The sequence below is a fragment of the Strongyloides ratti genome (assembly GCF_001040885.1).
Source record: "Strongyloides ratti genome assembly S_ratti_ED321, chromosome : X".
NCBI classification, from domain to species: domain Eukaryota; kingdom Metazoa; phylum Nematoda; class Chromadorea; order Rhabditida; family Strongyloididae; genus Strongyloides; species Strongyloides ratti.
In genome coordinates this window covers 884,209-901,689 of record NC_037309.1, presented here as the reverse complement: position 1 = coordinate 901,689, position 17,481 = coordinate 884,209, and the positions used below count along the sequence as shown (strand labels likewise).

At 19.8% G+C, this 17,481-nt stretch overlaps 4 protein-coding genes across 4 annotated transcripts; 1 reads left to right on the top strand and 3 right to left on the bottom strand.

Moving 5' to 3' along the window:
* Positions 1–206: 206 nt before the first annotated feature.
* Positions 207–2,961, top strand: SRAE_X000018700 (Thrombospondin, type 1 repeat and Proteinase inhibitor I2, Kunitz metazoa domain and Reeler domain and Spondin, N-terminal domain-containing protein; the record flags this gene model as incomplete). Its single annotated transcript, XM_024644501.1, has 3 exons — positions 207–747; positions 944–2,275; positions 2,354–2,961. 3 exons carry the CDS (start codon positions 207–209, stop codon positions 2,959–2,961), a joined length of 2,481 nt encoding a protein of 826 aa, XP_024510053.1.
* Positions 2,962–4,816: 1,855 nt separating this feature from the next.
* SRAE_X000018600 (Mucin 18B) lies at positions 4,817–6,520 on the bottom strand (the record flags this gene model as incomplete). Its single annotated transcript, XM_024644500.1, has 1 exon — positions 4,817–6,520. One exon carries the CDS (start codon positions 6,518–6,520, stop codon positions 4,817–4,819), a length of 1,704 nt encoding a protein of 567 aa, XP_024510052.1.
* A 3,291-nt stretch (positions 6,521–9,811) lies between these two features.
* SRAE_X000018500 (Hypothetical protein) lies at positions 9,812–11,109 on the bottom strand (the record flags this gene model as incomplete). Its single annotated transcript, XM_024644499.1, has 2 exons — positions 9,812–10,931; positions 10,976–11,109. 2 exons carry the CDS (start codon positions 11,107–11,109, stop codon positions 9,812–9,814), a joined length of 1,254 nt encoding a protein of 417 aa, XP_024510051.1.
* Positions 11,110–15,837: 4,728 nt separating this feature from the next.
* On the bottom strand, positions 15,838–16,149 carry SRAE_X000018400 (Histone H4 family and Histone core domain and Histone-fold domain-containing protein; the record flags this gene model as incomplete). The annotated part of the gene is made up of 1 exon (XM_024644498.1): positions 15,838–16,149. One exon carries the CDS (start codon positions 16,147–16,149, stop codon positions 15,838–15,840), a length of 312 nt encoding a protein of 103 aa, XP_024510050.1.
* Positions 16,150–17,481: the final 1,332 nt, after the last annotated feature.

Genomic DNA, 17,481 nt, shown 5'->3' with positions numbered 1-17,481 from the left:
TGCCATTAATAAATTGTTAAGCTATATAATATTCTATATTATAAATTAATATAGATATAGATCAACTATCTTTTTACTTATCCTACAACTATTTACTATTTTCATTTGCATTATCCTATATATATAAAGTTTATTGTAAAATAATTTATTAATTTTATATATATATATATATATTTTTTTTTATATTTTTAATAAAAATTTTTAGAATGTTTTTATATAATAAAAAACATGATAAATATATAATATTTTTGGTAATTTTACTATCATCATTATATAATTGTCAAAAATCATTATATGAATGTAATAGACAAATTTATGAAGCAAAAGGACCAAAAAAAATTGGTAATAATGGTTTTTATATTGAAATAACAGGAAAGAATGATGAAAAAATTAATGATGATGAAGGATTTATACCTGGTATGATATATAAAATAACATTAAAAGGACGTCGTACTGAATATACAGTTCAAACATTTCGTGGTTTTGGTATAACAACATTATATGAAAATGATAAAAATGCTGGAAAATTTGAAATATCAAAAAAACGTGGTGAAGTTAGAATTGCACCAAATTGTCGTAAAAGTGGTGTATCACATACTAATTTAAGACCAAAAACATCAGTTAGTGTTTTATGGAGAGCTCCAAATAGTGGTGATGGTTGTGTTCTCCTTAGAGCAACTATAATAGAATCAAGAAATATTTGGTATGCTGATGATAGTTTATTAACATTAAAATTTTGTGCTAAAAGTACGTTTATCTAAAATTATAAAAATATTTTTTTTTTTTTTACTTTTATAACTATTAACAATAGTTAATACGATTATAACGACATATATTCTTCTTTTTTTTATATATTATATATTATTAACATAATGTATACTTCAAATTTTTTCTTTTCATAATATCATATTATTATTTCATTATTAAATATTTTTATTTATAGAAACACATGAATCGGCTATACCAGAGGATAATTTAAATGCAAAATGTTGTGCATGTACTGAAGCAAAATATGATATTGAATTTTTGGGTATTTGGAGTAAAGAAACACATCCAAAAGAATATCCAAGTTTAGAACATCTTACACATTTTACTGATTTCTTAGGTGCATCACATAGTAATAATTATACATTATGGAAATTTGGTGAAATTGCAAGTGATGGTTTAAAAGAAATTGCTGAATGGGGTAATACATTTAAAGCAGAAAATGAAATGAAAGATAATGCTAGAGAAATAAGAACAATAATAAAACTTAAAGGATTATGGTTTCCAGAAGTACAAGGGCAAACAAAATCAAGTTTTCATGTTAATAAAGTACATCATTTTACATCACTTGCTGCTATGTTTGGACCATCACCAGATTGGTGTGTTGGTATATCTGGTATTAATTTATGTCTTCCAGATTGTACATGGGTTGAAGAAAGAGTTTTTGATTTATTACCATGGGATGCTGGTACAGATGATGGTGTTACATATATGTCACCAAATGTACCTGCTGAACCAAGACATAAAATTGTTCCAATCACAACAAAAACAAATAAATTATCACCATTTTATAATGAATTTTCTGATGAGATACCACCATTAGGAAGATTAACAATAAAAAGAACTAATGTTATTAATACAGGATGTAGAAATGATGAAGAATATAAAAAAGAAGCATTTGAAGTAACAAGTATATCTGAAGAAGAAGAATACAAAGATCGTCGAGAATGTTTAATGAGTGAATGGGAATCATGGAGTTTATGTTCAGCAACATGTGGTAAAGGTGTACGTATGAGATCAAGAGTTTTTCAATTTCCTATAAAAGCACAAATGTTTAATTGTCATAGACAAACAACAGAAAGACAATTTTGTAGTGCAAAACAAACTGAATGCCATGGATCAGATCTTTTTTCAACAGAATGTACAACAACAAATTGGGAAGATTGGTCATCATGTTCTGTTACATGTGGTGTAGGGCAACGTAAACGTAATAGAAAATTACTTGATGAAACAAAAATTGATAATTGTAAAAAAATTAATCTTACAGATGTTGAAGATTGTATTGGTGAAAATGGTGAAGATTGTAATGTAACACCAAATCCATTATGTAAGACAACATCATGGAGTGAATGGTCACCATGTTCTGCTAGTTGTGATGATGGTATAAAAATTCGTTCAAGATTATTTTATTATGTAGAACATGAATTACAATGTACAAATATAAATTTAATTGAAAAAGCAAAATGTCAAATGCCATCTTGTCGTCGTTTATTAACTGCTCATTCAGAAGGTAATTTTTCTTTTAATAACATTTAGATTTAAAGAAAAAAAAAATTATTTTATATTAATTTAATTTTTTTTTTTTTAGAAATTTGTAATGAAGATAAAGCAGAAGGACAATGTGGTGGTGTTTTTCCAAGATATTGGTATAATAGTAATACATCAAAATGTGAAAGATTTATTTATACAGGATGTAAAGGTAATCGTAATCAATTTGAAACAGAAAAAGAATGCAAACAATTATGTGTTAAAAATATGAATGTTGATAAAGTTGTTATACCTGGACATCAATTAATTGGTGAATTTGGTGGTGAAGATACAATTATTGAAGATGGTGGTGAAAGAGTTGATTGTATATTAAATGAATGGAGTCCATGGTCAGAATGTTCAACAACTTGTGGAAGAGGTAAAAGAACACGAAATAAATCAATTAAAGTATTTCCAAGAAATGGAGGTACACCATGCCCATCAGGATTACATTTAATACAAGAAAGAAAATGTGATAATAGACCATGTGAAAGTAAAGGATGTAGATTAGGTAATTGGGGTATGTGGTCTAGATGTAGTCAAGAGTGTGATGGAATTCAATTTAGAAGAAGAAGAATTTTTAAAAGTAGAAATTATATTGATAATGAAAATGATCCTAATTGTTATTTACCAGAAAGTGAAGAGAGAAAATGTAATGAAAATTGCTAATAACTAATTAACTATATAAAATTAAAATTTATCCTGCAAATATACACATTCATAATTTAAGGTTCATTTTAATTATATAGACGATAAAAATTATTAATTATGTTTACACATTAAAAAAATTATAACTATTATGATAAAATACCTTTTTTTATTACTATAAATAAATAACTTTTTATGCATAAATATTAAAAATTAATAAATCACTCATTATTAAAATATAAAATTAACTTAGAAATTAATATTTAATATTTATTACCATTATTCAAACTAAATATTATTTCATCCATTCTAAATTCATTTACTAGTTGATAAAGATGCGTATTTTTAACAGGACTTTTATTAAAATTGAAAGAACTAAAATCAAATATATATTATTATACTTATATTAAATATATACATTTTAAAATTTACTGAATAATATAATAAAACATATTAAATATGAATATGTAATTTAATATGCTTCATTTTTTATTATTAGAATTAATATTGTTATATTTATTATAGAGAAAGTATTATAATAATTCAAATAATGGTTTTTTTTTTAAATGCCATAAGTCATTACAAATAAAAAAAGTTTATGAAAGAATTATTTTTTTACTTTAGTGGGAATTTAATAAGTAGATTAAGTGAAAAATAATCATTTATTATAAAAAAAAAGATATTTATAAGATTGATAGTATTTCTATTAAAACACAAATATATATTTGTTAATGTAGTATTGTTTTGTTTTCTAATTTATTTTTGTATTTTTATAGATTTACAATCTATGTTTCTATAATTACAAAGTAATATTATAATTAAATAAAAATAAAAAGATTCAATTAAACCGATGTTTAAATAGTTATAGAATAATTTTACAATATGAAACTTTATTATTTAATTTAAATGTATAAAAGTAATTTTGAAGCAAACTTACCTATTTCCAGTAACATACATTTAATGAAATTATTTATTTGTTATTATTCATGTTCATTATCTACTTAATTTTGTTTTCTTATTTTATATGAGAAATTCTGATTCTAATGTAGTTATCAACATTCATCAATTTATTTATTCCATGTTACTTTGAACATGAAATTAAGCTTTAGAATTAAAAACAGCTTTTAAATGCAAATTATGACAAAGTGAAAAATTCATTAAGATTCTACAAAGTCATAAAATTTTTGCTAAAAAAAACAAAATTAAAATTACATTAAAAGATTATAAAAGAGAAAAAATATTTTTATAATTAATATAGTAATATATCAAAAGAAATGAACATTCATTTTAATTGTTTTTGAAATAATCAAGAAACAACGAAAAATATAAGGAGAATAATACATGAGAAAACATTGATAGTTTGTTAAAACTATCAATATCAATGTAAGAGGTAAAGAAAAACATTTTAAAATGATTGATGAATGAAGAAAAGTTATTATAAAAATTAAATAATTATATAGTTAAAAAGAACCTAACTTTTTATAAAGAAAATAAAAGTAAAATATCAAATAGTAATTGAAAAGTAAATTAATTTTTATAAAGATTATCAAGTATATGTTATATTTAAGAAATTGAATTTATTATTTATTTTTAAATTGAAAAACATTTACCTTGTTTTGAATAATATAATTGTTATCTTTAAACATATTAAATATGATAAAAATACCATACATGGCTGACAGATTATTTTAATTAGCTAAATTTTAGTTAAGGTGACCCATAATTTCTTTTGGTAAAAATTTACATTAAGAGCGATTTTTTTATATTATTATATTTCTAGATGGAAAAATAAAAAAAATTTATTTATGAATAAAAAAAATAAAAAAATTTTTAATGAAATGTTATCTTAAAAAAGGTCTAAGATATGTCACCTAAACTAAAAGAAATATAAAAATTTTCTAGCAGTGTGTTTCAGTGTTGTTGAAGATTTAAGTGTAGTTGGATTTTTTAAAGTTGATTTTTCAACAGTAAATGGTTTTTCTGTTGTTGAAGGTTTTTTGGTAGTAGAAGGTTTCAATGTAGTAGATATTTTTCCTGTTGATGATTCAATAGTAGTAGATTTTTTTGTTGTTGAATTCTTTATAGTTGTTGATTTCATTGTTGTTGAATGTTTTATAGTAGAAGGTTTCAATGTAGTAGATATTTTTCCTGTTGATGATTCAATAGTAGTAGATTTTTTTGTTGTTGAATTCTTTATAGTTGTTGATTTCATTGTAGTTGAACGTTTTATAGTAGAAGGTTTCAATGTAGTAGATATTTTTCTTGTTGATGATTCAACAGTAGTAGATTTTTTTGTTGTTGAATTCTTTATAGTTGTTGATTTTACTGTTGTTGAATGTTTTATAGTAGATGGTTTCAATGTTGTAGATATTTTTCCTGTTGATGATTCAATAGTAGTAGATTTTTTTGTTGTTGAATTCTTTATAGTTGTTGATTTTACTGTTGTTGAATGTTTTATAGTAGATGGTTTCAATGTAGTAGATATTTTTAATGTTGATGATTCAACGGTAGTAGATTTTTTTGTTGTTGAATTCTTTATAGTTGTTGATTTCATTGTAGTTGAATGTTTTATAGTAGAAGGTTTCAATGTAGTAGATATTTTTCCTGTTGATGATTCAACAGTAGTAGATTTTTTTGTTGTTGAATTCTTTATAGTTGTTGATTTTACTGTTGTTGAATGTTTTATAGTAGATGGTTTCAATGTTGTAGATATTTTTCCTGTTGATGATTCAATAGTAGTAGATTTTTTTGTTGTTGAATTCTTTGTAGTTGTTGATTTCATTGTAGTTGAATGTTTTATAGTAGATGGTTTCAATGTAGTGGATATTTTTCCTGTTGATGATTTAATGGTTGTAGATTTTCTTATGGTAGAGTGCTTCGCCGTTGTTGATTTTTTTGTAGTTGAATTTTTTATAGTAGATGGCTTTAATGTTGTTGACAAATTTGGTGTAGTTGGATTTTTTGAAGTTGAAATTACAACAGTAAATGGTTTTTCTGTTGTTGAAGGTTTAATGGTAGTTGAATTCATTGTAGTTGAATGTTTATTTGTAGTAGATATTTCTCCTGTTGATGATTTTATGGTAGTTAATTTTTTTGTTGTTGAATGTTTTGTGGTAGTTGTTTTATAACCCCAACATTTGCTAAGTTTTTGCTTGAAATATGATAATTCTTTTTTATACTTATCTAAATATTTATTAGCATAATATATTTTTTGTTTTATTATTTTGTATAACTTTTTTTGTTCATAACTTTTACTTGGATTTTCCTCTATTTCTTTTAATTTTAATTTTAGATGTTTTAAATAATCATTTGTTTTTTTAAGTTGAAATTCTAATAGTTTTATTTTTTTATTGTAATATCTTTTACATGAATATGGAATATTATATTGTGGAGGATAGTACGGAATATAGGGATAATATGGATATGTATAGTATGGATAATAAGGATAATTTATTACAGGAATATTATTTTGAACGGGATTATTTTGTTGACTTCCATAACCGCGTTTTGGAGCAGGACCATATCTAGCTGATATATCAGTTATGAGAATAAAAAAAAGAAATATATTTCCGTAAAACATTTTATTTACTTTTTAATATTTTAAAATTACTTTTATATAATTCAAGCATTATGATTCAATTGTACATCCTTTAAAAACAATTTTATCTAAATTTTGTGCTCTTTTTAAATGCTTATTATAAAATGTTATTAAATTTAGGTAAATAGAAAACATTTTCAAATATATTTATAAAAAAAATAATAATTTTTAATGTAATTATGATTTTTATTCTTAAAATAATTTTAAGGTAATCCAAATGTTATTGTAATTTTCCTTATAATTCATATAAAATAAATCAAAATTTTAATAAATTATGGTATATTTAAAAATCAATAGCTACATTTTTGGGTATTTTTAATTTTTCTATAAAAACATTATAGTTAATAGAAGATATGTTTATACATCCAAAGGTTGTTTTTAATTGAATCTTATTTATAAATAATAAAATGAAGAAGAAAATTTATCTAAGTTAAATATAACAATTAAAAATTTTTTTTTAAATTATAAATTAATTTGACTACATTAGTTATATGTTATAATATTTTAAATTATATTAATTTATTAACTTGATAGAATATTTTTTTTTTTCATATAAGGTTGTGAATATTTTTTTGAATTTAATGTTACATATAAATATCAAGTTTTTGATAACTTATTCATTTTCATTTTTTTTATTAATGTTTTATAATTTATAAATATTTAATTTTTTTTAAATGTATAATTATGATAAATTTTAAACAATAATAAAATATGGCAAAGTAATTAATGAAAGTAAAATTTAATGATTATGGTTTATCATTACTGTTTATTTAAAATCAATTTTTTTATTAAATTAATAGATTGTTTTAAAAAATATCAGAAGCCAATTATAAATAAAGTTATAACTTATACTTATTTCTTTGCTACATGTATCATTACAATTTCTATTCAATTTTTTTTTATAATAGTAAATAATTTTTCAGACATATTTTAAAAAGTTGAATTTTGTCAATATTGTATTTTTCAAAATTTTTGAGACATATGCTTAATTTATTAGAAATTAAATTATCTTTTTGATATATTTAAATTTTTTACAGTAAAAAAAATATTATTTTAATTTTCATTAGAAAAATAAATACTTTAATTAAATTTTCATTGAAGTTAACATAAATTTTAATAAATATAAGTAATTATTATATTACATATAATTTTATAAATTTTACCAAATTAATCAGCAGTAAATTAGCAGCATTATTAAACGACTTTAATTGTTTCTTTTGAAAATTACAAATTTTGTACCATTATCATTTCTCCGTTTTTTAAAAATTCAATATGTTTTTTGATAATCATATAAAAATTTATGATTATAAATATATTCAATTTTATTTTTGTATTTATCTTTACTTATAGTCATTCTAGTAATAGATATTTTCAAATTTCTAGTGTCTATTTTTAAAATGTCGAAACAAATCATTAACAAATATTATATATATATATATTTGATCCTAAAATTTTGAATATCAAAATAAATTTTTAGGTTTAATTGTCAAATGAATAAATGCGTACTTTTAATATAAATTAGATTCCTGGATTTATATTATATTATTGTTAAATAAATATAAATTTAATAGTTTTCTTAATAACTTTGTATCATAAGAATGTTTAAAATATATAAAAACTGTGCTTTTTTCTTTGCTGTAAAGTTGGTCGCTTTAAAAAAATAATATTATTAGTGAAAAATAATATGATAATATTTGTAACTATATGATAATGAAATATTTTTGTATTCTTCCTTATGCATTATTTTTTGTTAATCTTAAAAAGTCATTGAAAAGTATAAGAATTTATTGTATAAAACTATATTATTAATATTTTTTATTTAATTTAACTTCCATAAATATTTAAATGTTAAATTTGTCATAATATATAAAATTATAAAAATAAATGTTTTTAATGAATGAATGTTTCTTTCCTTTAAGACATTTGAACTTTAGTTTAAAGTAAAATTTATTATTTAATATATGAATAAAAATCTTTATAAAAATACAAAATATTTTGTCATTTTTTCAAGTTGTAAACCTGAATATTTTTAAATTTTTTTCTATTTTTTTACATTCTGTCAATTATATGTTAAGATCCTTTGTATAATAAATTGTTGTAGTAATATAAATTGAGAAATTTAATAATCAAAGTATAATTAAAAATTAAAGCTTTCATTTAAAGTTTCAGAAATTTGATTTTTATACAATGATTTATTTTAGTCTGATTAAAAAATTGAACTTTGATATACAACAAATAAAAATGAGTAAATATATCAATTTTACAATGCAATAGCAAAAGTTCTTAATTAGAAAATAAAAAGTTTATAAAAAGTAAAAACGAGCATTTTAAAAGTACGTCATTAAAAAAAAAACTCTCTTTCATTTTGACAAAAGATAATAGCAGAACTATTGATAAATTATATTTCTTTTGAAATGAAACTATTAAGAAGCTGTTTTCAACAGATGATAAAAAAAGCTTTGTAGTATAATAAATCAAGAATTTAAAAATGTATAAAAATTCCAAAAGGTATTACAAGAATGAAAATAAAATAATTAATTTTAATATTTTTTATAAATGCGATAATCAAAAATTACATCTGGATGTTATCATTTTTTAACATCAAAAAATTTAATTTAAAAGAATGTATTTAATTAATCAATTTTTTTTATCTTTTTTTCAGAAATTTACTATTCATTTAAAATATGCTATTGACAAATTAACAAAATATAACATTTTTCCACATAAAAAAGTATATTTAAAAAGTGATTAAGCAAAATTTTATTTAATAAAGATAAAAAATTGCAACAAACCTAATAACACAATGAATTAACAAAAACATATTTTTAGAAAATATATAATATTTGAAGAAATATTTTTGGTTTTTAAATGATTTTTTTTAATAAACCTTTTTTGATACTTTTTATAAAAATGTATTGTGTAATCAAGTATATTTTTTTTCTCTATCGTGATAAAAAGTCAAATTTGTTTTTAATCATTTAAGTTATTTATTTCTTTATGATATAATTATATTTCTATCTAAAATTTTTATTGTTTTTCACTACTTAAAACGACTTATTTTTGCATTAAAGCTAACAAAAGAGTATCTTTAACACCTGTTTTTCGTACAATCCTTCATACATAATTATATTAAAAAGTTATAATAAAATCAAAAATTTATATTCTTATCAATTTATAATAAAAAATTTTTTTTAATATATCACCATAATTATCTTTAATAAAATCAGTAAGTATGGTTAAAGAAATTTAATTCAATTCATTACAAATAGTTTTTTATTTTGTATCTTCACAACAGTTTTTATATTTTTTGCAGTTATAATTTTTAGATTTCTTATAACATCTACATTTTTTACATTTTGGATTTTTCTTTCCATATTCACATATGCAACCATTTGTTGTAGTATCATAATTTTTTGAAGTGGTTTCAATAGGATCATAAGGTTTTGTAGTTGTAGTCATTTTAGTTGTGGTCTTACGTTTTGTGGTTCTTTTAGTAGTTTTTCTACGTTTTGTAGTTCTTCTGGTTGTCTTTCTACGTGTTGTAGTTTTTTTTGTTATTACTTTTGATGTTGTGATACTTACAAGCTGATTTTCTGATGTTGTGCTTGTTGAACTATCTTTATTTGGTGTAGTAGCTAATTTAGTTGTGGTCTTACGTTTTGTTGTTCTTTTGGTAGTTTTTCTACGTTTTGTAGTTCTTCTGGTTGTCTTTCTACGTGTTGTAGTTTGTTTTGTTATTATTTTTGGTGTTGTGATACTTACAAGCTTATTTTCTGATGTTGTGATTATTGAACTATCCTTATTAGAAGTAGTAGTTAAATTAATTGTACTTCTGCGTGTTGTAGTGCTTTTGTTTGCTATATTTATGGTTGTAGTAACATAATTATAATGTTCTACTGTTGTAATAGTTTCTACAACAAATTTTGTTGTTGTTTTTGGTGATGGTTTTGTTGTTTTTGGTGATGATTGTGTTGGTTTAAAAGTTGGTTTTGTTGTTTTTGGTGATGATTGTGTTGGTTTAAAAGTTGGTTTTGTTGGTTTTTCATGATAAAAACATTTTTCATACTTATAATAAGAAAATATTAAATATTTATTCAAATAGTGTAATTTTCGTTCTAATTTATTAAGTTCATGTTTTAAATGAAAATATATATGATGATATTTATCAGAATTACTATTGAATTCATTTAAATTATCTAATTTCCAATAAATTTCTCTAATTCGTTTTTCTATTTTACCACTTTTAATAGTAATGTCTTCTATAATTCTTTCATAATATTCTTTACATGATATATGTGGTTTCATATATGGAATATACCAATAATACAAAGGATAATTGTAATAATAATAATAATAATAATCATAATAAGGATAGTATATTAATTTATAATTCCTATAAAAATAAAAAAACTATATTTAGTGACTTTTTTTTCATACCAATAATATGGTGAATAGCTGAAATGATTTTTCACAGAATTTAAAGGAAAACTTCTTTTTGTTTTAGCAAATAGTTTGCTACTAGTATTAAGCAAAATAATAAAAAATACTAATGAAAAACTTAAGTAATTCATTGATTCCAAATAAATAAATTTTTAAAATTAAAAATTTTATATTTCGAATATGGTATGAGTCAAAAGTTTTTTTTATAAAAAAGAGATTAATAATTTAAGTTTTATTTTATGAAATAAAAATTTTTTTAATATTACAAATCATACCCTGAACTTTAAATTAAATAAAATATCAATTCATATCTTAGCATTTATTAATTTTAAAGCTAAAAAAAATATTCAAAAAGGCATAACTTTTTTTAAGTTCAATTTTAACTCTATTAAATTTATAATTAATATTTTATAATAAAATGAAAAAAAAGTATATTTTTAGATATTTATATTATTTTAACAATTTTGTTAAAAGAATTGAATTTCCAAAAAGTTCTTCAATATAAAAAAAAATCTTTTTAAGCTTTTGAGCATCCACATTTTTTTTAAATAACAAAAAATTATTTTAATGAAAGTTAGATAAAAACAATTTTTGAGTAATAAAAAATATTTCTTTTTTTATATTTCTAACATTTAATGTAAAATTTTAGTTATATTCTTAAATCAAAACATTTAAAAATTTAAAATTTTTAAAAGTTATATTAATTTTCACAAAAATATCGTATTTACATCACACCATTATCCTAACTTTGATTATATTTATAAAAAATATTATAAAATTCTTCTTAAATTTTTTACTGTAATTTAAAAATTTGAAATAAAAGATATCAAAAATTTAAAACAACAGTATTTCATTTTGTTTTTCTATTTGTGTTATTATATATTAATAAATTTATATAAACATATTTTTTTTAATAAATACGAAAGATAATTGTCATATATAATGCAAAAAGTAGATAATTAAAATAAATTAAAAGTCGATTTAGCAATATTATAGTTATTTCATAGCCACATATTCTTCGTCAAAAAAATGACCAAAGATAATAAACAAAATAATGAATTTTTGATGTAACATAAAATTATTTATTATATTAAGCATTAATTGTTTATTTCATTATTAATTTATGTAGTTAAAAGATATGACATAGATAAATTATGTTATAACAGAATTCTTTTATCAGTTTATGTTAAATATATTTAACAACACTCAAAAATTATTTCTTTTATTTTTATTAAAAATTATAAGTAATTCTTTTAATATTTAAATTTTTCAATTTTTATTATTAAATTTTCCCAAGTTTTTGGATTTTGAAATTCACAAAAGTAAAGATATAAGAAGTCTGAAAGTAAGCCATCAAATAAAGTGTAATAGAAATTGAAATAGAAGAAATAATTAATCTAAATATTTGTAAGAAAAAAAAAACATTTAAACATACAATGGCATAAAAAAAATAAGAATTAAATAATTTTTTTTAAATGTAATATGTAAAATAAAATCAACTTTTTTCAAACAAATGAATGATTAAAAAGTGCTATTTTTCATTGCATCGAAAACTTAACGATCAAAATTTGCTTTATTCAGAAAAACCATGTTTTATCACTTATAACATTATTTTACTGCAAATTTTTAAAATTTTTAAATGAAATTTTTTTTAATTCTTCCATATTCTATAAAGATTTTTCTTTACACAGAAAATATATTTAAGTTAAAAAAATTACAACAATATAACCAATTTTTATTTGATGTAACGTAGTTAAACAATTGATCTATTTTAATACAATAATTATTATTATAACATAATCTGCATTTTAAGGTATTTTTTTAAAAAGTGAAACTTTTCATATAACTATTAATTATAATAATGTTTTATTTAATTAAAGGTATTATTTTTTAATTAGTTAATAATTATTTTGCAACACAATTGTTATTAAATATGTTATTTAAATTTTTACATCAAAACGATACCAAATTTAACAAAAATTCACTAATACCAAACTCTCACTCTTAAATTTTCTAACATAATATAATGTGAATTGATTTATTAGCTGCATTGTATCATTAATAAATTTTTGTTATTTTTACATATCAATAAATAGTTTTTTTTGTTCTTATGTACTTCTATACATCAAAAAATTGCTTTCATAAAAAAATTTTGTATTTCTGAAGATTTATAAATTGGTGATTAAATAATATTTAACCTAGTAAAATAAAAGTATTTATCTTTAAAAAGATATAGATAAGAAATTCATATTCAATTTTTTAATAGCAAATCATTCAAAGACATTGAAAAATTTTTTAAATATATTTTTGATAAGTCATTTTTTATAGAAGACTGAATTAAATTTAAGACTACTTCAAACATCTATGAAAAAAAGGAAACTATGTTTTTAAGCTGCATTAGAAAATTTAATTAAAATAAATTTTTGATTGAACGATTTTATAATGATAAACTTATAATATAATCTGTTTAATAAATTTACAATAAATAGTATTTATTATGATTTAAAATCATTGTAAAAGAAGTTATTATTAATTTAATATACTCTATCTTCATGTAGCTTTATATAATTACAAAGAATGTTGTTTAGTAATAAAAACATGTATACATCTTTTTTCAGACATAAAATAATAATCTGAAATAAAGTTCTTAACATGATTTATAAGTTATTTTTAGATATCTTTATAAAGTTTTTTTGTAATGAAAACAAATAAAAAAAGACAAAGTAAAATTTTTTATATTTATTTATTTTCTTATAAACTATTTTTAAACAATAAATTATTTTTAAAAAACTTGAAACAATAATAGTAGTAAGACAAAAATTAAATTAAATTTTAGTATTATTTTAGCAATTCAAAAATTTTTTATTTCTTTAAAAATAAAAAAAGGTATAACACGATTTTATTATGAGGTTAACCATTTTTTTTATAACATAAAGAAACAATTTTTCTCTTTACATAAGTACAATATTTAATTTACATTATAGAACAAAAAAACAAAGTAAAATTTTATTTGCATAATATGCACGCAAAGTCAAGAAAAAGTTTATTTGAATAATTAACTTTTATAATTTAATATGCTAAATATGATTTTAATATTTAGTAGTTTTTTTTTAAAAATGTATTAAAACTTTTAACATAAAAAATTAATTAAATGATTTTTACATTATTTTGTAATTATTCCAGATACACTTCTTGTAAATACATTAAAATTTTTTTATAACATGGAAATATTCTACAATTTATTTTTTTCAGGTGCTTGAAGATTTTAGTTTAATAAAAAGTTTACAATACAATTTTAACTAAGAAAAATTGAATGTTATATCACAAAATTATTAAAATAAATTTTGACATAAATAAAATGTCAAATTTAAAAAAAAAACAAAATTATCAATTATTATTTATTATTTTATTATTTATATTTAATATCAATTAAACATTTGCTTGTTTAAAATGAAATGCATATTTTTTATTATAATATTTTAAAAAAGCATAGCTTAACAAAAAATTAAATTTTTTAATAAAAAAAAAATCTTTTTTGAGCCAATTTTTTCCATGAATTTTTTCGGTTGATTTTAATGTGATTCATAATCAATTGCTTTACTAAGCTCCATAAATTCAAAATGTAAAAGTTTTTCAGAATACTATTAATCAGTAATCACAATATTTTCAAATCAATTGGAGCTTTCTTTTTGTCAAAACATTGTTTAGCGTTCCTTTTATTGTCATAGAGAATCTTTTTTATCACACGTTACAATGCGATTCAAAAAAAACTTTTTATCTCTTAAAAAAAGAGAGTGTGAAACCACATTACAATAATATTTAGTCTTTCAATCAACTTATGAGGAACGAATTTTTCTAGCTTTTCCGTGTTTCCAACCTGTTCCAAGTTATTGAACTGCTTGAATTTGAATCCCCAAAAACTACTGATTGCTTTATAATCGTTTATCTTAAAATTAAATTGATATCACTTCTTTAGTTTTTGTTATCAATAGCTAATTCTAATATCTGACGGTCTTAATTCTTGAGATCATTATTTTCTTATTTGAATTTTTTGAAAATAATTGTTTCTCTTTTGTACTCATAAAAGAAATTTTTACAAATATCGTGTTCAAATGGAAAAATATAGTAAAATTAAAAAAAAAGACGAATAACATTTTTTTGCCATAATTTATATGTTATTTTAAAAAAGAAATTCATAGAAATTGAACAAAAATGGTTTTCTTTAATAAAACAATGATAGTTATTAATTAAAGCAAGCTGCAATCAACACACATATAATAATATGCATTTCATTTTGGACATCTTAATAAATATACACAAAACGAATATTATTTGCTATAATGGCATTTTATTAATGTATAAAAATAGTTTTACTGACAAAGTTATATTTTTAATTCAATACATTTACTTTATTATTTAATTTCCTGTAGTTTTATCAAATAATCTTTAAAATGTAATGATACGTAAAAAAAATTATTTTATAAATATAATATTATGAATGTTAAATAAAATTTGATTGCATTAATTTTATATTAAGAAATCTACAACAATATATAATAAATGCTTAAAAAAAAATTTTTTATCGTTAGATAAAAATCAATCATAATTACATTTAAATATTTTTAAATATAAAATATATTTACTATGTTTTTTTTTTATTAGTGTTACAAACAATTTTTTTCTACTAACAAATAAACTAATTTAATAATATTTATTTTAAAAAAAATATTTGCTTCTTGTTAAATTAATATATTTATTAAAAGTTATATTTTATATTAATGATTGGCCCTAAAGAGGGCCGTTGGGATATTATAAATGAGATCAAGCTAGACATAAAAAATGATTCAGACAAGAAATATTTATCCTCCAAATCCATAAAGAGTTCTTCCTTGTCTTTTAAGTGCATAAACAACATCCATAGCTGTAACAGTTTTTCTTTTAGCATGTTCACAATAAGTAACAGCATCTCGAATAACATTTTCTAAGAAAGATTTAAGAACTGTACGAGTTTCTTCATAAATAAGTCCAGAAATACGTTTTACACCACCTCTACGGGCAAGACGGCGAATAGCTGGTTTGGTGATTCCTTGAATATTATCACGAAGAACTTTTCTATGGCGTTTAGCACCACCTTTTCCAAGTCCTTTTCCACCTTTTCCACGGCCTGACATAATTGTAGCTTGAATATAATATATATATAGTCTAAATGACTGGTAATCAAATAAAAAAGTTTCCCTTATTTATAGTAAGAATTTATGTCAATTGTGTATAATGGGTGTAGAAGAAAATTTGACATAGGTCATTAGAAAGAATTCAAAATCCCGCATTTTTTGTTCTTAAAGGTGAAAACATATGTTAAAGAAGTCATTGAAATGTGTAATATTTGTTTAAAAAATATATATAAATAATTTTAAACATATGTTAATTATACTTTGTACTACTTTACAAATTTTTTATAATTGATATTAAAAAAAATATATATTATATAAAAAAATAAATAAAAAGAAATTTAAAGGAAAAGTTTATTTAAAAAGTATGTATTATCAAACAATTTAATGAATTTAAAAATAATTTCATAATATTATTTATTTTTTAAAAAGTTAAAAAAAATATTTTAAATTACAAAAATTTACAAAACTGATATTTGTTTTTACACATCAAATAAAACAATATATAATATGTCTAACAAAGTATTATTTATTTTAAATGTTACAAAATAAAAATTTACATAAATGTTATAAGAAAAATTTATTATTTAATAGTTCATAATTATGAATCATCTAGAGTATTAATGGTAAATGTAGATAAATTAGTTTATAAAAATTATTAATTAACATTATCATTATTTTAATAACTATTTATATAAGCAAATTATTTTTTTAAATATAGCTTATTTTAAATAAAAATTGTATCATTTATTTAAAACCAATTATATTTATATATATATTTTTTTTTTCTATATTTACATACTATACTTTTAAAGATAAAAAAATTATTTTAAATAACAAACAAATTTACTTTTGTTAAATTAAGTAAAAAAGGAAAGAATTATATATAAATATTCTTAAATATATGTAGATTATATTAATGTTAAAAAAAAAAAGTTTTAAAAGCATATAATGGGGATAGTTTTAAGAAATTTCATATTTTTTAAAAAAGAAACATTTAAAATGATAATATTTATTATTTATTATGTCATTTTATTTTGTTATTTTATATAATAATTAGTTATAAATTAATATTATTAAATGAGATAAAATAGTAGCAATTTTATAATTTATAATTATACTTTGGCATTTTTAACACGTCATAGATCTTTGATAAAAGAATATGTATTTTCATTTAAATCACCCCCACAAAATTTTTAGTATATATTTAAAATCAAAATAAAAAAGAAGATATATATATATATATTTCAACTTTACAATTAAAGCAAATAAAACTTTTAAAAATTCAGATATATATGATAAATTTATTTATTTCTAAAGGTGATTGTGGTAATA